Source organism: Triturus cristatus, chromosome 9 (assembly GCF_964204655.1).
Source record: "Triturus cristatus chromosome 9, aTriCri1.1, whole genome shotgun sequence".
In the NCBI taxonomy this organism is placed as follows: Eukaryota; Metazoa; Chordata; class Amphibia; order Caudata; family Salamandridae; genus Triturus; species Triturus cristatus.
This window is the reverse complement of record NC_140592.1, coordinates 60302726-60325325: the sequence shown is the minus strand read 5'-3', so window position 1 is coordinate 60325325 and position 22600 is coordinate 60302726. Positions and strand designations below refer to the sequence as shown.

At 44.4% G+C, this 22600-nt stretch overlaps 2 protein-coding genes across 2 annotated transcripts in view; one reads left to right on the top strand and one right to left on the bottom strand.

The window, feature by feature from the left end:
- Positions 1-11609, bottom strand: part of TPRA1 (transmembrane protein adipocyte associated 1) — a 130792-nt gene extending 119183 nt beyond the window's left edge. Inside the window, exon 1 of the mRNA XM_085624408.1 lies at positions 11453-11609. The gene's annotated coding sequence lies outside the window, so the exon portion shown is untranslated. The remainder of the gene's footprint in view (positions 1-11452) is intronic.
- A 667-nt stretch (positions 11610-12276) lies between these two features.
- MCM2 (minichromosome maintenance complex component 2) overlaps positions 12277-22600 on the top strand; it is a 37848-nt gene continuing 27524 nt past the window's right edge. The window contains exons 1-6 of the mRNA XM_085624407.1: positions 12277-12412; positions 15867-16051; positions 16644-16813; positions 20171-20437; positions 20630-20849; positions 20996-21203. Of these exons, the coding sequence (XP_085480533.1) occupies positions 12407-12412; positions 15867-16051; positions 16644-16813; positions 20171-20437; positions 20630-20849; positions 20996-21203 (1056 nt within the window). The 5' untranslated portion in view covers positions 12277-12406. The remainder of the gene's footprint in view (positions 12413-15866; positions 16052-16643; positions 16814-20170; positions 20438-20629; positions 20850-20995; positions 21204-22600) is intronic.

The window sequence follows — 22600 nt, the reverse complement described above, 5'->3', positions numbered from 1 at the left end:
AATAAATGTAAGTAACGAGGAGCTTGGGGATTATCCGGATTGTAACAAAAATGTGCTAAAGCGTTCTAATGGTGTAGAAAAAAACCCATTGTGCAGGTCCTGCCACCAACAGCTGTTTTTAATTTAAAACAAGCATCGAAAATGCAATAGGTCTCTCCTTTGATTAAGTTAAAGCCATTTGCTTTGCTAATGGTATTGTATAGCAAAGCAAATGGCTTTAACTTAATGAAAGGCGAGACCTATTTAATTTGTAATGCTTGTTATTTATTTAATGCCATTTTATCTAGAGCCAACTTTACCCAAAGGTGTCAGAGCGCTTTACAAAAGAACCAATTAAATTAAATAGGGACTTCAGAGGACATGAGTTACATAAAAGTTAGAAACAGAAAAACTCTAAATTCCGATAAGAATGGTAGTAAGTACACACCTCTACTACAGATACTAGTAGTTAGAGTTACATATGTACGCGTTGCAAGTTCACTCAAGATTACATTATAAAAAGCGATTAGGATTGTACAATTATATATTACATATTTACAGAGCATGAAATTGTTGCTTTCGTTCAGCCACAGTTTTTTTATTTGTTGTTTGCAGTTTATATAGCGCAAACTCGACCGTAAGGTATTGGAGCGCTTTACATGATGAGGCTCGAACCTTGGTTTCACCAGCTCCAAGGTCAGCAGCTCTGGCCATCAGACCACATCCTCTCCGTGTTACACCCACAGGCAGTGGACTTGGGTCTGTAGGGATCCCCGAGGCGGTGGTGGAGATGGCCGTAGGGGTAGAATGGCTGCCTTCTAGGAGTTCTGTGCGCAGCTCGTGCCCCAGCCTTTCATGGAACAAACTAGTGCATTCTGGAAGTTGTAGTGCAGCGCAGGGGCGCACTCGCCCTTTTGTGCTCTCTGCCCTCCAGGTGGATAGTGTGAAGTCACCTTGACACTATGTCACCGCCCCATGCTTTAATGTACTCGACCAGTGTGTTCTGGGAAATGTAGTCCTATATAGAGGTTCGGTCCCTCCTCGGGATGGAGGGTGAAGCAGGGGGCGCTCCTTCCGTCCTTCCCCCCCACCAGCCACCCACAGAGATGATGTGTAATATGCTGCAGCCTGTCCCCTGACCCCGTCATGATGTTACAGCAGCGCCCTTGTATAGCGCGCACATTTCCCCCTTGCACTGCCTCGAAGCGATTCCTGCTCTCCACAGACCTTCTACGGGTCCCGGGGCGGACATGGATAGCAGCGAAAGTCTGCCTTGTCACGGAGCTGTGCCGTGTGACCTGGGGGGGGTGAAGCTCAAGACGCAGCCTCAGACCCTGGGGGCCCGGGTCATGCAGGGACTGGCTCCCTCCCTCCCCACTTTAATGAAGGGAAAACTCCTGTGTCAGTCTGGGAAATAAGGCTCTGCTGTTTCACAGCATGAATGGCTGCCAGGCCACAAAGCGGCTTAATTTGGACAAGAGGTCACAAGCATCCTCGGTCGCGAAATGGAAAGAAAACTTGGGAATTCTGAAGGGATTGGTGGCCCCATTTACACTAATGTATCTTCTGAGTGCGTTCGTTATGCCATATTGAAAAAAAACCTTGCTTTTTATTTATGGTTGTGCTATGGTATTTTAAGCGCGTTTTTACAGCGCCTACTTACCATGTGCATTGTCACACAGAGTTTTTGTAATCTGTGTTTGTTTGTAAATGAATTATAATCACGAACTGTAAACATGAAATTCTATATATGGAGTGTGTGTATTTATACATCTCCAACATAAACAAGCTAATGTACATATGTGCGAGCGCGTGTGTATGTTTGTATAATCATCTGCCAGCTGATGACGGGGGCCATGGGCATGACATGGAGGCCGGAGGGCACATGAAGGGATCGACACGGACACACCTCACACCACCCTCCCCCCATAGTGCAAGCTTCCCAGACACACAGACGCGAGGTGCAAACGTCCCACAGGCACACAGAACAGGCATGGTACAGGCAGAAGCAGTCACAGACACTCCCACGCCATTTCCTTCCACAACTTCAAACACCAGCGAAACAAGCTGTCGTAATTAAACCCGCGATGTTAAAATGAAAGTGGGCTTGTAGTTCTCCAAATTTATATAGCGCGACCTCGACCCGAAGGTATTGGAGCGCTTTACATGAGCTCCGGTTACGTTACACAAGGACAAATTCTTTTTTTTTTTGTTGGTAGGCACAGTGAGATTAAGGGCCATATGTAGGTGGGCTAATACCGGTCGGTAACGGCCAAAAATCGGTAAATTTCCCGTTACCAACCGGTATTTAGCCCTTTGCAATGTAGGAGGCTGGATTTAAGGATTCGGTAATTTACCGATTCGTTATTTTAAGGAATCGGTAATATACCGATTCCTTAATTTAAGGAATCTGTAAGTTACCATATCCTTAAATCCTATGTAGGGAGCACTCAAGTGAGTGCATTTTTGGTTTAAGGATTCGTTATTTACCACCAACTACAGGTTGGTGGTAAATACCGAATACCTTTTAAAAAGCAATTTTGTGCTATTTTAAAAGTGCCATGTGGCAGACATACATGCCCTTAGGGCATGTATGTGCGCCACATGTGCACACATGCACGATTCAGGGGTGCAACAGGGTGTCAATGTGACACCCTGCCACCCTCGAATATGCTCCCCACATTACCGAATCGGTAATAGTGAATGGCTTCCCATTCATTCCTATGGGCCTCCAGGCCCATAGGAATGAATGGGAAGGTATTCCTTATTACCGATTCGGGTAATACCGTATCGGTAATAACGAATATTACCGAATCGGTAAAATTTACAGATTTTTTACCTACATTCTATTTACCGATTCTTAAATACCGAATCGGTAAAATTCGGTATTTATGAATCGGTAAACAGAAATTACCTACATATGGCCCTAAATGATTTGCCCCACGTACCTTTCAGATCCGACGGCATGGTCCCCGCGCTGCTGCATGCTCTGCAGTTTCTGCGATTGTCTCGGCAAGATCTCGGCTTGTGCTCTCTGCCTCCCCCACCCCATCGCACACGGAGTGGAGTCTCAACCATGGGAGGGGGGCAGACACAGGCACACACAACTTAAAACAAGGAAGAGCCAAGTGTGTATGCTGAAGTCAGCGTATGTTCATAATAAGTATAGGTGGTGTGAACGGAGGGGAACAAGCAGTCGTACTCAGGTATTGAAGGATGTGGGAGGAAAGAAAGTTGATTGTCGGCTGCTTAGGAATGGTGTCCACGCCGTTGCTGACAGGCGGGTGAGGCCAAGAGGTTTAAAGATTTTGGAAAGGAACATAGATATCGCGGGAAGCTGCGTGCCGAAAAACAAAAGCGGGGCATCGGGTACATGCGAGTGTAACGGGTAATAATTGAAGCACGCTCTGCTTTCACTTTTCTCCGTTGCGAAAGCTTTCTTGTCCTTATGGGGCCATGTGTTTGAAACACATGGGCCCATATAGATAAGAAACCTTTTGCGACGAACGCAAAGCAGGCGAGGCCGTCCAAATGGGACGGCCGAAAAAGCCGAGCGAATACGTCACCAGGAGCTCTTTTCCAATGGCTGCCCACCATTTAGCATAAACGGTGACGCCGGCCAATGGAAAAGAGGGGCGGGGCTTAATGCCCTTTACTACAAAATCCCCATATCATTAAATCTCGCCAGCGAGACTGCGCATGCGCGCAGCCTACGCCAGGCGAGACCTAAAAAAGGGGGGTGGGGTTGTGGTAGAAATTGCCATCTGAGAAGTGAGGCACAATAAAAAAAATATGGGTACATACATTGTCCCAACATTCTACATTTGATTACTTAAAAATATTTGAATAACGTAATTGTATGAACACAGACACCTCTGTCAGTTGCCATCTTTTGAAGATGATCTTTGGCTGCTAATTGCACCCAGGTCATTAGTGAAACCTTCAGTTAACAGAACGTTGAGTTGCGAGAAACAAGTTCAAATGTACAATGGGAAAACACAAGTCCCAGCCTCCTTACTTCGGGCTCCTACACACTGAAACAATCTTCATTGAGATATATATTAGACGATCCCATGCTCTTCTGGGGAAAAAAACCTGAACACCCACCTTTGCAAAACGTATCTGTAAATCTACATGAACGCTCTTGCACACTTCTTAATACCTCTTCAGCTTTCAAACAAACTTTCCTTTCACTACCGCTTCCTCTTGCTTTTCTTTCTATCAAGGCAGTCAGTTAACTCCCACTTGATCTCTACTAAATGTATTTTTACTTGTGAAGTGCTTGGTTGCTCATGTGGCTAGGTACGCGCTATATAAATACATCTAATCATAAAGCAAATAATCAAATAAGGCCTGGTATGCAACGTCTTGTTTGCTAAAATCCCCAGGATGGGCTTGATGTGTTACAGGTTCTGGAGCCACATGGCAACCTTGGCATTCAGCAATCACAGCTGGGTTCCGCCCAGTTGGGGCTCAGCAGCTTCATATAGTAATGTTATTAGTAATTTTCACTGTTACAGCCTACAATATTCTGTTAGTATGGCATCACAGAGCCCTTCGGTAGTCCAATGTCTGGCTTGCAAAACATTTCTCACATTTGTGCAGTGCATGGCCAGCAATTATTGTGGCCTAGTAGCGCTGCATGCTCTCCGATGGAGCCTCAGCGCATGATTCTGGAGTTTTCATCACAGGCTGTAGTCCGAGTCATCCTGCGATGATATGTCCTGAGTATTTTGTTGTAGTTCACCTCTGATTCGGAGGTGATGTCTGACACTTGAACCGTTTAAGAATAATAATACACCGGTAGACACTGCGATCAAATAATGGTTTTCTTATGGGAAATAAATAAAGCGGACAAAAATGAAAGACTGTGGCAGATAAACATTTTCAAAGCACACAACATAATAACATCAAGTGGAAAAATAAGCACTAACAACAAAACGTCTGACTTATAACTGAAAGTGCCTCTTCAATCACATTTGTGTTTAAGCACTCAACAAGTCATCATACATTCACTATGTCACTCATCCTTACACTTATACATCCACCCACTGTCTTATTCATGCATTCACCCACTAAACACAACTGCAAAAAAAAACAACTAAACATCTACAAGTGTACAGAAGATAAATTAAAATATTTAGAAAAATTGGAAAAAAAACAACATGCTGCCACCTAAAAGTGGCAGACATATGCTTGCAATACGAAAATAATATTAAAAATAGCAATGGGCAGCCATCTTGTAATGGCATTGTCATACCTCGAAAAAGCAAAAAATGTTACTAGACCTGCAGGTTGAGTAACTTCAATAATCTTCTCGACCTAAATGTAATGTACTTGACCCGTAAACTGTTCTCAAATTGTGTGATCATTGACAAATATTTTATTGAGTCGCCTTTTTCTTCATTTTCACTCTAAATGTTTGCTCTATGTGTAATAAGAATCTAGCTCACATATAGGGTACACATGATCCCTTACTTGCCTCTCAGTTTACTAATAGCATTGGCATCAGGGCAGGGAAAGGAGTGTTTCTCAGTTCATGTTTAAACACTCACTTTTAATAAATATATTACTAAAGCATGATGTGGATGTGCACTGTCATTTAGAGACAGTACATTTTCAGGAAATAGCCAAAAAACTTCCCACTACCTTGCAGTTTTAATGATAAAATTGGGTTTCAGGAAATGTATTTATCATTTGCACATCACCGCGTAAAGTGTTCCGATTTGTGTTTCATCCTATTAAAACATTATTTTCATCACATAGAAGTACAAAAAAATGGGCTTTCCCAACTACTGAAATATATTTTGAAACGTTTGTACAGTTGACTTATTAGCTATTTAAATGTGTGTTAGGAAAAACCTGATACTCGCCTCGGGGCTCCCAATTTTCAACTTTACTGTGCAGCGGAACAGCTGCAGTGGCCGATGGCTTGGCTGTGCTCTCCTGCCTGTCCGGAGCCACCTCTTGTCGAGTTTTACTGCACGACGTGAGCATTTAAACTGGGCTGTCCCACCCCTCCATCCATCCCTGACACGAAACAGCCCAGATGGCGGTGGCCCGCACTTGCTGGCGTAGGTTTGTGCATCTTAGGGGTTCACACCAGACATACTCGACGCCGACTGCCACGTGGAAACTGCCGGGATTGCAAGGGATGACAAGTGCACTGACAGGGGTCTCTGGAGGGACGCGGGCATTGAACTGGGGGGGCCTCTATCCTGAGGGTACCGTCATGTCCTTTCAAGACATTATGGATACCTACTGCTTGACAGTAGACCAGTTCTTAATCTTTTACACTATACAACGTGTGTTGCGAACCGCCTCGGGTGGTGGGAAGGACCGACCTCCTACCTCAGCAGTGTTGCATATGCTGTTGTCCTCCGGAGGCACACCACATGCCATCACCACTCTTTATACGGCACAACAGGAGATTCCATCAGACCACGTGGGGGATGCGCGTGCCAGGGGGGACGCAGTTCTAACGCAGCCCCTGTCAGACGGGGCCTGGTCCCAGGCACTTCAAATGGTCAAAGGGGTATCCCACAACCCCAGATATCGGTTCACATAGTTCAATTATGTCCATCAGGCCTACCTTGCCCATCAAACACGTTTCCGATGTTCTCCCCTGCCTGGCACGCTGCATGTTACAAGAAGCAGAGTTCTACCATGTGGTATAGGACTGCCTAGTATTATAACCGACTTAGCACAAGGTGACCGCAACGGTGTTGATAACACACATCCTGACTACCACGCTTTCTCCCTGCCTGCTGGGGCTTCGCGTCCGTATGAAAGGTGATAAGAACTTGCATAGGTCTTGTTCAAGCGCCAGGTGGCCATGAATTGTAAGACACATGTCCCGTGTGATCTCCAGACTGGCTCCGTGACTTGTTGACAAGGACTCGAGCAGAAGCTCATACCCTCCCATGGCTCAGCATTCGTGGGATTTCCCAAACCGATGGCGAGTGCCAGGAGACTTTCCTATTTAATGTAGAAGCCAAAAATGATGTGTGTCCCCCCCTCCACCCCAGAGTCTGCACTTACGCACACACCACTCATGATGATGCATGCTGACACACGAAAGGATGAGTGTCTCCCATACACAGCGTGGGGACAACTAGTTTCCGAGGACGTTCGATAAGTATATCATACGCGCCCCAGCACTCATGATTGACCTGTCCCAAATCAATTGCATCTCCATCTCCTGTCCCGTCCTGGACCGAGCACTCCCACCCCCGCCCACATGTGCCTGTTTATAGGTGCTATTTGCTCTCAACACTTGATGGGCGACCCTCTGGACGGTTCTGCCCCCACTTCTCACATATGACTTGACTCCTCACATCTTCCGTACAGTCTCATGAGCTTGTTTGTTATGTTATGACATTTTTGATTGGTATGACTGTGTCTATTATTACAATTTACATCATGTGCCGATGTTTTTATTAGACAACAAGTGGCTTTCACATGCGCCGCATGTTGCAATAATTCTCTGTCTGCTGTGATGTCTGTAGTGGCTGTTTCACTTTATGCATAAAATCCAATGACATTTAAAATAAAAAAAACGGAAAAACATGATACTCCACAGCCTTTCATTTCACACTTCGTACAGCAGGTCAGACAGTTCACTTTACAAGATCGTGGAACTCTGCAGTCAGAGAAGGAAAAGTAACTGTAAAATGACTTCAGAACTCTGTCTTTGAAACTAGAGCAAATGTGACAAGTTAAGAATAAGATTTAAAGACATATTTATTGCTCCTTAGCTTTCTGACTGAAGAGAACACCTGTTCTTTGTCAACACGCCAGAACAGGCAAGTAGGGCCTAAATAAATCTCGACCTGATAAAATCTGACTCGCCATAGCGAGAGGGCGAGTCGATTTTTAGAGGCCTGATTGTACATGGTGTATTGTTGTTCTAAAGATCCAGCATAGCTGCTATGCTCAGAAGCAAAGTGGTGGCCCTCGTTGAATTATAAAATAATGATATACTATGGTCAATACCATTCTGAGAACTCGGCTCAATAAACATAGCACTGTGAGGCCACTTTCAGATGCTAAAGGGCATAGCGTATCACTATAGTACTGAGTCATGGTGCTAAATAATGCTTCTCAACATGGTGGCCATCTTGAAATGGCAAACAAATGATCCACTATGGACATTACCATTCCAACTATTTAAAAATAGTGGCCGAACAAAATTTAGCACACAGCAGATGAAATGAGTGGCAAGTAAGAGGCTTGGTAGGACGATCTTGGGAGCTTCAGAATATCCTAAAAACCGAGAGAATGATAAAAAAGGAAGAAGTGTAAAAGAAAAAAATAGAAAACTAAAGGACTGGACAACATCCCAGACACTGAACCACATCAATTTCCAGATGGCTGTGCACAAGATAGGGGAAAATGCTGTTTTTCAATGGCCAAGACACCATTGATAGAAATGAGCTAACCCACTGACCCTTGCAGAATGGTGTCATAGGGAGAAGCCGAATCTGAATGACACTTGCACAGACAGAAGGAAGGCACAAAAGCCCTGTATATATGTACAGCTTTTTTTATAACAAAAATCTGGCAGACAACTACCAGTCCCTCCTAAGAGGATGTAGCAAGGATTATCATAGAGCAGATTTTCTATCCCCAAGGTTTGTAAAATGTAGTAACCAACACCGAAATCCTCCATTACTATAGTAATGCATGTATCAAAATGTCTGTGTATAGGTACTAACACAGTGCATTTTCAATCCACCCTTAAAGGCCTATGTGCTTTAAAATGCGATTTTCACTATACATAAGTCAGGCCTACTGCTTTTCTTGTGATTTTTCATAATAAATCAGATAAGTCCTATGATATCGGACAAAACTTTCCAAAATGAACCAATCAGGCCTATAGCCTTTATTATTGGATCATCGCCAGAACAAACTCAGATCCACTGTAGTGAGCATTACCTTTTCCACCAAGCAATCATAGATATACAGTCATAAAATTACAGCTAACAAACCAATACACACCCTCCCTAAAATAACATTACAAGGGGTTATCGAAACCCAAATCTATCCCCAGGGTTTGTCACGGGCTGTACCAAGCAACACCAAACCCCTGCCCACTACAGTCATTAGTGAGATTCCTTGTAGCAAAATACTTGTCAACTATCTTTAACTCAGTTTAATGACAATCCACCATTTCAGGCCTATTGGTTATATCATTTTCACTATAAATAAATTGGGTTTGCTGTCTTTGTCATAACCTTTCACAATAAACAGATTAGTGGTATGACAACTAGCATTCTTTTCTAAATAAACCAACGAGGGCTATAACCTTCACCAACTCAAAGCTACTTTTTTTTTTTATCATAAACTTTCTTGCAAGGCATTAGGCAGACATGAAAATTGCAAATTTGTATAAAGTTACAGTGGGCAAATCAATATAGTCAACTCAACCCCAGAGGGGTTTACTAAGACCCTTGCTTACAAATCAATCTGTGATATTCCATGTAACAAAATACCAGACTACAGCCTTCAAGATCGTGTCATACAACCCACCCTTAAACATTTATTGACTTTAATAAATTGATTTCACAACAAATAAGTTAGGACTATTATCATTGTTGTAACTTTCCATTATAAACACATCAGACCTTTGGCATCTAGCATAACATTTCCTAATGCACCAATCAAGCCGACAGCATGTATTATTGGCATGATATTAAACCAACTGAGGTCACCTTCATTGCGAATAAGCTGGCAAAAAAATACAACCCCTCTGAAAAGGGCCTAACAAGGATTATTATATTGCATATCTTCGACTCCAAGTGTTCGTTAGAGGCGTAACTAGTAGCAAAATCCTTGCTTACAACAGTAATCTATGAGAGTTCCTGTAAAAAAATATCTGTCTACAGCATTTAACCTAAAGTTCGCACAATATAGAAAAACTGCAACATAAGTAATTTTTAAAAAATAGTACATTTTCAGCACGTGTCTGGGTTTTCTCGCCTAGCAGAGTTGCAGTAGTGACAGGGTGGCGTTGTATGTGTTCACTGTATTGATAGAGTTGTTTGGTGTAGGGTTTAGTGATGGTTCCTAATGGCCAAGGAAGACAACTCTGCCTTTTAGTTATTGTTAACATCGTTGACACGTCTCTCCGTTGCATGCAACATTTCTGAACCTGCAGATCATTACTGATGATGGTACTGGCTGTGGACGAGCAGGAGGCTGTGCTGGAGGCCAGGACTGAGGTGCAGTGTTATTGCTTCTTGTGAAGGTGCCAGCATTGCAGTAGCAGAGGGGCCAGTCTTCGAGAAAAGTGGGACCGCATGTTCTAAACCTGGGGTTGACTTCACTTGATTTACCTCTGAGCAAGCATGCTGATGAACTTTAAAGAGAGGACCTGAATACAATGATTTGCGGCTGTCCATAGTGAGTGGACATATAATAAAGTTCCCAGGGCTGCCGGGCATTTACCAGGACTTTAGTCGGGGTGGGTGCGGATAGACAAGTTGTGTAATTTCCTGTGATAACGGGACAGGGGAAAGTGCCACATGCTATCATCACTCTGCCAATTATTAGTTCTATACCTGAAATGGCTTCTCTCTCTTTGGTCACAGAATACTGGCAAGGATGCTACTGCAATGTCACCTGCCTACCCGCACAACTGTACCACTGTCTCCGGGGGGGGGGGGGGGGTGGAAATTCACTGTCACTCCTGGTATCCATAGGGGCCTAAGTGGGGGCATCGTTTCCTCTCTGCGGAAAGAAAGCCCCCAGTCTCGACAGGGGACAGTGCTAAACAATGTCACCATTCGGCTTATTACTAGTTTTAAAAACTGAAACAGACTCTCTTTCTCTCTTTGGTCACAGAATCCTGGCAAGGGTGTTGTTACTGTAATATCACCAGCCTACCCGCACACCTCTACCTCCGTCTGTGGGGGTGGAAAGTCCCTGTCACTCCTGGTATCCATAGGGGCCTAGGTGGGAGCATCGATTCCTCTCTGCGGAAATAAAGCCCCCAGTCTCGACAGGGGACAGTGCTAAACAACCATTCTGCTAATTATTAGTTTTAAAAACTGAAACAGACTCTCTCTCCTTGGTCACAGAATCCTGACAAGGGTGCTACTGTAATGTCACCAGCCTACCCGCACACCTGTACCACTGTCTGTGGGAGTGGAAAGTCCCTGTCACTCCTGGTTTCCATAGGGGCCTAGGTGGGGGTGTGTCGCTTCCTCTCTGCGTAGAGGGAGCCCCCAGTCTCGCCATCTTCCCGGAGTTGGGAAATGCCACATACCAACCTCGGGAGGGATGTAGATGATGTCTGAAGACAGTACTCCTTGCTCGTAGATAGAGTGACTGCCCACCCCCTGTCATCCCATGTAAATGCAGCCGCAGACAACAATGCAGACACTACACAGACCTCAGTTACAGGGAGCTGTAAGGCTGCTGCCTTGTTTACACGGGAGGTGCGACCCTGCTACCTGCTACGATCCAGTACCTGAGCCTTTTCGGGCCGCCCCTCTCACGGCCAGTCTTCGCCCTCCATACACAGCAGCGGGAGCAGGAAAAACCAACACCATCAGCCAGAGCTCAGCGGTGCTCGATAGCTCGGCGCTCAACAGCAGCAAAACAGCTCGGTGATCCACTCTACAACCTTCGCAGGCCTCGGCTGCTCGGAACTCCACTGAACCGGGTTTAGTCCACCCTTTGTGTCAATGACGTGGTCGTGGGATTTTAGTTTTGTAATCTTCTCGAATACCGCCCATTTATAGATCATGACCAAGTGCAGGCTTTCGATTTTCGGACATAACAGCTACTTATTTAAATCACATTTTTAGTTAAAATGTGGCAAGAACTACACGTACGATGTTGAATTTGTTGTTGAGCGTTAAAATATAAAATGCATGTTTAGTGAACAGCATATTAATTCTGTGATTTAGTTTAAATAAAAACTGATTTCCAGGACACTATACTGAATTGTTGACTCCTGAGACCGAACAGTTAACCATTTGAAGATGGCAAACTAGCAATACAACGGCATCTAGTGGGCATGCTCCAGTGGATGGTTTTCTCAAACGCGGCCTGTTCGTAGTATCCACCTACTTTGACAGTATGCATAAAATTAAATGTACTGAGCATGGCCGCTCTATGTAGGCGGAGCTAACGCCCATGTTCAAGTCAGTCAGTTTCAGCGTGGTAGCCTTAAGGATAGCACTGCGTTTGTGACGTTTTACCTGACCCTAACATGGCTACTCACGGGACGCAGCTTTGAGACATGCGCACAACGGTTTCTCAACCTCGCATACTGATGAATATGTAACAGTAGAATATTTGATATTCATGAGCTTTCGCGGGCTTTGTGATCACGTGGCCACTTTCGCGCGAAAACTCGCTTGTGCGGCAGCAGGACTGAGAGTGAGGAGACGTGTGCTGATCCTGTGGAGACCTCAACATGGCTGTGAGTGAAGGGTTCCCCCGTGGGGTGCGACTCGGGGGGTGAGAGGGAGTGGTGTGCTAGACCTGAAACGTGGGGCGCAGTCAGGGCTGTGTGAGACGGGACCAAGGGCGTTGAACCAGGGCCGGTTGGTTCCCGAAGGGCTGTTCCCGTTTTAACATACACCCAAATAATGTTCTCAGATGACGTATTTTCAAGGCTAAGTAGAGGTGTATCCTGACATTTCAGTATACCAACTCGATTAATTCTGGAAGTAGGAGTTCAAGTGTAGTTATAGTTTAAAAAAAAACTGAACACATTTTAGGAAATGTACTTTTTTGAAAGAATGCTAGGAAACTTACATTTGTGAAAGAATACCTTGTGTCTTTGGTGTTATCTGCCAGCCTTGGCTCGTATACAGGAGTGGCTGCAACTTTGACTGTGAGAGTGGCGCAAAAAGAACAGTTGATGGACAGAATGCTGACTAATGTCAAACATTCACCCCAGTACAAATGTCTGGGCCTACATCCATCGTTTTTTTGCTCCCCATGCTATTCCAGTGTAGAACCAGCCATATGCAAATCAGTCTTGACCCGGCTCCCTATGGGAACAGTCCAGCCCAAACTGCTAAATCAGGTCCTCCCTGGACTGGAAACAAGCATCCTAGGACCGGTTCTGGGGTATCACCTCTCATCAGTCATGCTAGCTTGACAACAGTGGCATGGAGAGCCTGGGACCCACACCTGGGCATACCTGTCTAACTCTGGGTGACAAATGCAAAAAATAACAATTGATGGACAGAATGCTGAACAATGTCATGCATTCACCCCAATACAGAGATCTGGGCCTAAATCTATAATTTTTTTCCATTCCATTTTAGACCCAGCCATATGCAAATCAGTCTTGACCCTGTGAGAGCGGTGCATGCAGCTGGGCTGTATGATGTGCTGTTTATGGGGTGCATGTGGCAAGGACATGGATGGTTTACAAGCAGAGTTGTTGAGTTTACCAGCTCCATGCTTGGTGTGCTGCTGAAGCTCCATGCATGATGTGCAGCTGAGTCTAGGTTTTTTCCATTTGAGTATGGGGGCTTGTAGTCTTGTTATAAAATGGAACAAATAAGACTACAAGTCGCAGAAAGCAGAGGAAAAACCTGGACTGCAACAGCACACCACGCCGGGACCCGAGAAAGGGCTACATATTTTGGGGGGTGCGTTGATAACGGAATGGCTTAGACTGATATGCATGTTAAATAAAGGTGGTGCCTGCTTATAAAGGGCCATGACAGAGAAGTCACAAGATGGCTGAGGGACTGCAAGTAATGCATGATTAAGAAAGATTTTAAAGGGTTACACACAACTGAGGGACTTTTAGACTGACTGATGCTATAAGCGGGAGGCCTGGCTAGTGCAGAGTTTGTGATATGGCTGCAGACTTGGCTGAGGTGCTGCAAGAAGGATGCATCTATGATGGAGTTGATGGCTGGGGCGGCAGTGGGGAGCATGGCTAAGGGTCTGTAAGAGGGGCCCACACTGTAAGGAATGCATGATTGAGTAAGAGGGTTGCACACAACTGAAGGACCTTGAGAGTGACCTGCTATAAGCGGGAGGCCTGGCTAGTGCAGAGTTTGTGATATGGCTGCAGACATGGCTGATGTGCTGCAAGAAGGATGCATCTATGATGGAGTTGATGGCTGGAGGTGGCAGTGGGTGCAGGTCTGAGGGGGCTGCAAGAGGGGCCCACACTCAAAGAATTATATCATCGAGGAAGGTTGGTAGAGTATGTTTGAAAGTGCCTATGGGGTGCATGCTGTAAGAATGGATTGCTCTGATAGTGGTGAAGGTGAAGGCGTTGATGAGGAGAGGTGCTGAGTTTTTTATTTTTTTATTTAAACAAACTTTATTGGTTTCCACAAGATTACAACTTCCGTCATCATTAGTATACTGCATAACATAGCAATATCGACAGATGCATCAAAGAGGCTCCAACATAGAAAGCCGTGAGACAGATATCTATAAGTTACCAATGGACAAATTTAACACGTGTCACCTGGAAGTGTTCCGGTTATTGCATCATCCATAATCCTGTTATTAGGTCGTTATCAATCTTGCCTCACACCTCTCAACCAGCAGTTCCATAGGTAGTCCACCTCTGCAGAGGCGAGGAACCGCACAGTACTAATATTGCAGAACAACAATGTGTGAGTTCAACACCTTGGAGAGTCCATTATCTTCAAAGCTTTACAATCGATGTCTCAGTGAATTCGCTTTATCCAAACCAACTTAAGACAATTCCCACCTCCCAGCCGCTTCCCCCCCAAACCAACTGCTGCCCCCTTGCCCCCCCCCCTCCCCGAGGTGCTGAGTTGCGTGTCAGTGATAAAGTCTGCAAGTGGAACAACGACTACTTGAAGCCTTGCTATTTGTCGGTCGTAATATCTCATGATAGTTACTGTTGCCCAGCGACCCTTTAATTGAACCCTTTTGTCAGCTCGAAGATGAGTCCGGTGATGTGAGGGTGTTCAGGGGAAGTTCTGTAAGCAGTACATGATGTGGTGGACAAATTGAGCTTTGATGTGCATGGCTGTGAAAGGGGTTGTATAAGCAGCGAGTGAGGCGATTTCAAGAGAGGAACGTGACTGAGACTGACAGGCCTGTGGGTCTGACCCAAGCTGATAGGACAGCGGGAGGCCCACAAAGACATCTCAGTAGGCCGCATTCATTGCACCTTTACTATAAAAGCAAAATAAATTGATACTTGTATAGCGCACTACTCACCCGCAAGGGTCTCAAGGCGCTTGTACGAATACCGCTGTGGAACCCATCCTGGCTTTCCCTGTGAGGCGTCCACTCCTGGGCACCCCCAAGGTGGAGGCCAGGCATCCTTTAGCGTTGTGGGGGCCGTTGTGGAGATTAAGCAAGCTATTGCCCAGAGTTGCAGAGTGTGACTCCATGATTGGAATGGCACCGAGGCGCAGGTCCGTGGAATTTTTTGAGCCCAAGACCCGCCGAGGCGGGGAATTGAACCCTGATCCCGGGCTAGACCTCTGCATCAGGGTCTGCCGCTCTAATCATTGAGCCACACTTCTCCGTTGATTTCTGTAGCATTCGGTAGCTGTTGTGCTTAATATTCTCATGGCCAACAAATTTAAGATTTAGTATGTATTGGCTGGGTTTTGTTACTTATTTGCCTGCATCTTATTAGCTACTGCCTTCATTCTTGGTCGTGTAGTGTCATTTTACAAGCCTTAGTACTCGCCAGTCGACGGATGCGTTTTTGCACACTTGAATAAAACACTCCAGGAAGCCTTGTATCCCACAATTGCAACGGCTGGTCACACTGTAGTGGAAACATTTATTTGCGGAAAATTCTGACAAAACCAACCTGTGATATTTAGGGGGGATTGGGCGTTCGTTTTGTAAGAAGTATCCTTCTCTGTACAAGCTACCTACGTTATAGTACTGTTTTCATTCTGCAGGATTCATCGGAGTCCTTCAACATGGCCACTAGCCCCAGCCGGGCCTCCCGGCGTGGAGATGCCCTCACTTCCAGTCCTGGCCGTGACCTTCCCCCCTTTGAAGATGAGTCTGAAGGGATCCTGGGAGATGTTCTCCCAGATGAAGAGGAAGATGGGGAGGAGCTGATTGGAGATGGCATGGAAAGGTAAAAATTCAGAAAATATTTTTATGAATATGTACTACGGCGATTATCAGGGACAAGTGTGCTGTCAAACACGTTCTCAAATACACTTAGTTTTACATCTTGGCATCTGCTGCAGATGGAAGTCACTATTTTGCCAATTCCTTTAGAGTAGTTGTAATTAAAATGCGTTTTAAGGTGTTCCCATTTGTTGCTTGACATTGTGTCTTAACCTCAAGCCATGCTTGTGAGATGTTTATGATAAATGGAAGAATTCCAGCATAAGGTATTTTTTTAAATAAAAATATTCAAGTCAGTTTAATGCTGGGCTGCCAATGTTTGTCCACAAAAACTGGATCCTCGCCAGTCTTTCAGACCATCCGCTTTAGGTAAATTGATGTGCATTGGACCAGTGATGAATGTCCTTAATTCATGAGACCGTTGTAACTTAGAATCCCTGCCAGAGTTTACACCTCAACCTTCCAACATGTTCAACTTATTCCGGAAAAGAGTGAACTAGTGATGCGATTACAAATATTTCTGCTGAACTTTTTGAGGGTTTTATTTATTGCCTTATGTCCTAGTGTCTTGATGTATATGCTTATGCTCTGTCCAGGGATTATCGTCCAATCCCAGAGCTTGATATTTACGAAGCTGAAGGTCTCGATGACGAAGATCTAGAAGAACTGACAGCGAGCCAGCGTGAGGCAGCAGAGCAGACCATGCGACAAAGGGACCGGGATATGGGGCATGGATTGGGCCGTATGAGGCGAGGTCTTCTTTACGGTAGGTGCATGGATACTGACTACACTAACGTTCATTTATTGCAGGAGATCATTTTTTCCACATGGTGCCATTGGCACTTTCTTATAGATTTTTCGGTCTTTCAGACAGTGCGTGTTACACAGTTCCTTACACCATCATACACACAACATGGATCCGTTCATTTGGCAACTCTACAGCATTAACTTGTGTTCTATGCGTACTTCCACCTTTTTGAGAAGTACTGGTAAGGCACACCCGCTGATAAACATCAAGCACAGCAGAATTCCAAGCTTTGTTGCCTGTTGAACTCTTGTAGCTTCGAGCATTTTTATTGAGCACTGTTCGTATTTCAACCTACACTATGAAGACCAATACTTTTATGTTTTAAAAGTCCTGATAAGTCTTGCTTGGCTACAATACATCTTGGTATAAACTTCCATCTGACTGAACTGCTGTCCCATCTTTTAACGGTAGCTCTTGGAAACATTTTGTTCGGATGAGTCAACCATCTTTTGCAATAAGTAGTTCAGAACACAAGATTCATAGTCTCTGCATGTTCTGTGCACATTGGTGGATGGTGAGACATGCTTTTTTGTTAAAGGTTTCCCCATTAACTCGAGGTCCTGTGTTGTCTTCCCTTTTTTATTGCTCATAAAGGAGCACCATTCAGTTGGATAATTTCCGGATTCCGTGTTATAAGTGTGTATTTGATTACAGACCTGTGTGTTAACGAGTCCATGTATTAGTGTTGTTTCCTGTACAATAGTGACAGAAGCAGGCAAACAATACTGGTTTTCTTCAACATCCTCTTTTACAATACACTATACATGAACCTACATTGATAAGGAATGGGTAGTGAAAAGAATTGGGGCCCACTGTCCTGAAGAAGTTCTTAAACCAAGTGTGTAACCTTTTTACAAGCGACTGAAACATGTCAGTCGGAACATCGATATAGAGGATAATGCCTACCCCTCAAGTTCAACATTTCATTTATCCTTACCTTAGAGAGACAATTACAAGTTTTTCCCCTCTACTACTAGGTAATTTTAACTTATGCATGGGGTCCCCCACTTTTGGGTTTTTGCACACCAGCAAAGGGTTGCATTTCAGAAAAACGCCCTCAGTTGGAGCCACAAGTTCTAGATGTTTCCTACAGAGTTAATGTTTAGGAACCTACCCTGGATATAAATTTAGTTTATTCAGGGCAAAGAGCAGGGACGCTGAGAAAGCATGCCACTTAGATGGTTGAGTACATTGTCGTTAGGTAAGGAAACGTGCTTCGTTCTGACTATGGGCTATATCCACAGTATATCAGCAACATTCCAGGAATCTCTGGTCTTCCCTACATGCTGTTGCACCATGGTGCTCCTGTTTCTTCCAGTTCATAGTTGAATAAACCTTGACTACCACAGCACTGTATTGATATTCTCCCACCAATCTCTGCATCCATAAAACATTAAACATAACACACCCTTGTTTAAATAACATTACATTAATCACACAGTTTGCCGGCATTACTGTACACCTAAGAGCTGTCCAAGACAAGCAGTAGACCACTATGCACATTAAGAAACGAAAACAGATGGCAAGGTTGACTCATCCATGCACTCCTGTTCACACAAATGTAGTCATGGTCTTGCTTGACGCTATCCACTATAATTTGTTCCTAAACAGTACATTGGCCTGCTATCCAATACAACTTGTTTTTAGTGTGAAATGCATCCAAATAGAATATCAGCACACCACTCCGACTCTGATCATCGCGAATGCTAGTACTGTTCAAGGACCCAGATTGCAAAGATACCTTATAAACGGTGGAAACCTGCTTTGCAAATACATTGAATGCAGCGTAAATCCTGTCTAATTAAATAACTCCCTTTTCCAAATTTTCCTTGCAGCCAACGTTTTCCATATCTAATTGTCTGCATGAATAGGTTTTTTGTTGCATGTAGGTCTTTGTTCCTAGTTGTGGGTAGTCGCATTCATAAACCGAGTTAGTTAAATATGTTTAATTGTTTTAGCTTGGTTTGTTGGTCATGTGGCTGCATAATGGTAGATTGTTGGGTGGGGACAGAATGAATGGAAGAAAGTAAACGAGCAAGAGAAGGACCCTTGTTTGATTGCTCTTCTCCGGGATGTCTTGGTCATTCAGCAGTCTGTGTTGTGGTAATTTGACCTTGGTCGGAGGCAGTAATAATTGAAATTATGGTCATGTGTACAGTGATATTTCCTGCGAGCCCAGAGAAGCAGAGCGCTACCCACTTCTACAGTGAATTCAGACCTTCCATGCTTCATCGTGATACATATTTATCTGTGGACCCATTGCAAGACGAGGCCGTTGGAGGGGAATGAAGTTAGCACTGATTGTTCTAATATTTGTGGCTTGGTCAAGAGCACCTCCCAAACATGCTGAAGAGCAGGCCCCAGCACTCATCTTGCCTACTAGGGTGGCCCAGTCTGCACTTCCAGTACCCTAGATTGAGTAGAAGAGCGCGCTGGGACAGACTTGCTTTTCTTTTAAGCCTTGTGACAAATGACTAGTCGATTATTTTTTTTTTTATAAATGTTATGGCATGCAAGGCAGACAGTTTGTGCATGAATGTTTCTGGCATTGCATTGCGATTTCTGGGGCAACTGCAAAGTGGCCGATTTGTAGATCCAAATACTTATGACCAGAGAGCTGGCACTATGATAGCAGAGAGCCTAGATGTAAGACTTGTGCTGCCTCTGCACAACATTATCTACCCCACAGAACAATGATTTTTCACATACTCATTGTTATCTTGTGGCACAGTGACTCCTTTGTTGGGCTGTTTCCTGGATCTGCCTTCAGTGTCTTGTGGTCCGAAGTCCCCTAAAAGTGAATGCGCACACCTGGATGTTTTACTGCACTTTTTTGTCAGTAAAGATAAGCCGGCAGGGGGACCTTGGGTCAAGGGCATTGGGTAAATCAGCCAAATTGTGACTGCTGGAGCAGCCTCTCACCTCACCTGAGCTCATGAACTAGTTCTACATCTGGGAGCACTGTAGTAATTTTATTCTGTGTAAAGACTAGAGGAAAACGGTTAGAACAAAGTATATGATATCGTGTTCAAGTTGTTCTTCCCCTTGAAAATCGCATCTGTGAACACAAAGAAACCGCATCTTTTAGTTTCTCTATTTTGGTCTTTGCCTTTCCTTCCCTTATGTTATACTTCGTTGTAACTATATTTGCTTGAACCTCAGGTGATCACTTGTAGAAGTGTATATAGGCTACCGTAGCTGTGAATGCATTGTAATGTAGTGAATGCCTTCTACCTGGACACAGGAAGGTCCCTGTTGGTTACATTAGATTTTTATGAAACTCTAAGCCTTTTATTGTTTCATTTAATTCTGCAGACAGTGAAGACGAGGATGAAGACCGACCAGCACGCAAGAGAAGGATGGCTGAAAGAGCTGCAGAGGGAACTGCGGAGGAGGAGGATGAGGAGATGATCGAGAGCATCGAGAACCTGGAGGACATGAAGGGCCACTCTGTGCGGGAGTGGGTAGTCATGGCAGCAACAAGACTGGAAATCTACCACCGCTTCAAGAACTTCCTGAGAACCCATGTTGACGAACATGGGCACAATGTGTTCAAGGAGAAGATCAACGACATGTGCAAAGGTACGCCTTTGGTAGCTCTAAAACTCTGGACTCGGTAGCTGTGTCGTGTGAGTGTTCGTCGCCTGATGCTTGTAGTTAAGAATTCGTAATCTGGGTTTGTAAGGAATGTCTCATATGGGATCCACCATTGTACTGTTTGTCGACCACGCATGCCGTTATCAACACTAAAAGTGCAGTCTTGGCTCCCCCTAGAAAATAAGGAAAGCCTGGTGGTGAACTACGAAGACTTGGCTGCCCGTGAGCACGTCTTGGCTTACTTTCTGCCCGAAGCTCCTGCGGAGATGCTGAAAATCTTTGATGAAGCAGCTAAGGAAGTGGTCCTTGCCAAGTTCCCCAAGTACGACCGCATTGCGCGGGAGATTCACGTGCGCATATCTCACTTACCTCTTGTGGAGGAGCTGCGATCATTGAGGTAAGTTAAGAAGTTACATAGGTTTTGGTCATGACCCAGTTGTCGAGTAATCGGAGTGCTTACCGTGTGCTATTATGTTTATAAAAAAAAGATGTTTGTCCAAGTCTTACCTTGAGCTTACTGTTGTTACTGTCTGTTGTCCACAGGCAGCTTCACCTGAACCAGCTGATCCGGACTAGTGGGGTCATCACTAGCTGTACAGGGGTCTTGCCTCAGCTCAGCATGGTGAAGTACAACTGTATCAAATGTAACTTCATTTTGGGGCCCTTCTTCCAGTCTCAAAATCAGGAGGTGAAGCCAGGCTCCTGTCCGGAGTGTCAGTCTCTAGGACCGTTTGAAATCAACATGGAGGAGGTAAGGCTGTTCCCAGGATTTGTATTTATTTTGCAATGCCTGTTGTAATTGAGAGGCTTTTCAACTAAAGGTATGCAGATCCTGGGATAGGTAAAGGAGGGTAGGTATTAAATCAGTAGGAAAGTAACTGAAACCTTGGGAGCATGTATGCTGGACCTACAAGGGCTCCTTGACCCCCCCCCCACACATTTTGTGATGTAATTAAGAAGCAACATGAGTATTGATATTATTAAGAGGCGCACATCAATTGCATCTACTCCTTCTTCATATAGTGTGCTTTTTTAAAAATAAATTGTGTGCAGATGTCGCAGGAAGACTTCCGGGGCAGGTGAAAGATTGATTCCGACTCAAACCCCTGTGATCGAGGCTTTTTAATTGTAACACCTACCAAAAATGAAGCCTACTCGATTAGATGTACATCGTGATAAAACTTTACTTGACTCAGTTGACCACTAATTCTCATATCAAAACAAATGAAGGCTGATTTGCCAAATTTTACTGCGACTTTTAAATCGGACTTGTTAATTATCCCACCCGTTATTTACAATCTGTATTCGTTAAATATTTTTTTATTTCGTGCAAACCCTGTTGCACAACATTTTTAATAATCCATCATACTGAGAAAAAAGATGTGATGAGGGGAATGCTTGAATGAATCTCAGCTGCAGGCAAAATAAGCTGCATTCCCGTAGTAAGGTTGTTTTGCTCACTGCACAGCAATCTGGATCAGCCGTATGCGACTCAACTTTCTCCTCCTCCAAGAGTCAGAGTTCTGCAAGAACTAGTAGGTCATGTCCTCTGACAGGGGAAAAAAGTAACCCAGCTTTGTTTTTAGGTTTTTACTTTCATAGTTTGGTGTAGTGGGGATCCTGTGTTACAGTAAGCTATGGTCTCGACTTCAAGCCAACCACCATTGTTTGGGTCAGAACTACTTAAACCACTTCAAATAGCACTTTCAGGCGTTGGTAATCCTTCATATTATAATACTGACCCATTCCTATCTTAAGTTTGAGTAAATGACTCCACCCTTTCCCATTGGGTGTCTTTCTAGATGCAAGCATTTCTGAAGTAAAAACCGGCTGGGTCTGTTTTATCATCTTAAATGATCCTGCCCGTTTGATACTTTTCCACTTTGTCTCTAGTGACTGTAATAGTGGATTTTCACCTTGTTTTTTTACACCAGCTTGCAGTGAACAAGAAAAGCAGTTGCTGAGTTGTCGACTGGTATAAAATGTTATAAACATGCTATTTTATTTTGTCTGCATGTTCGGTGCTGGGCCTGCAAGCAGCTAAATGTTAGTGTTCTTTAAACTCAATTGCATCGCCTCCGTTTTCCGCTTCGGTCACCCCACCCCCACTCTTGCAAGCGCTGAGTAATGCTTGCTGATACTGTCTCC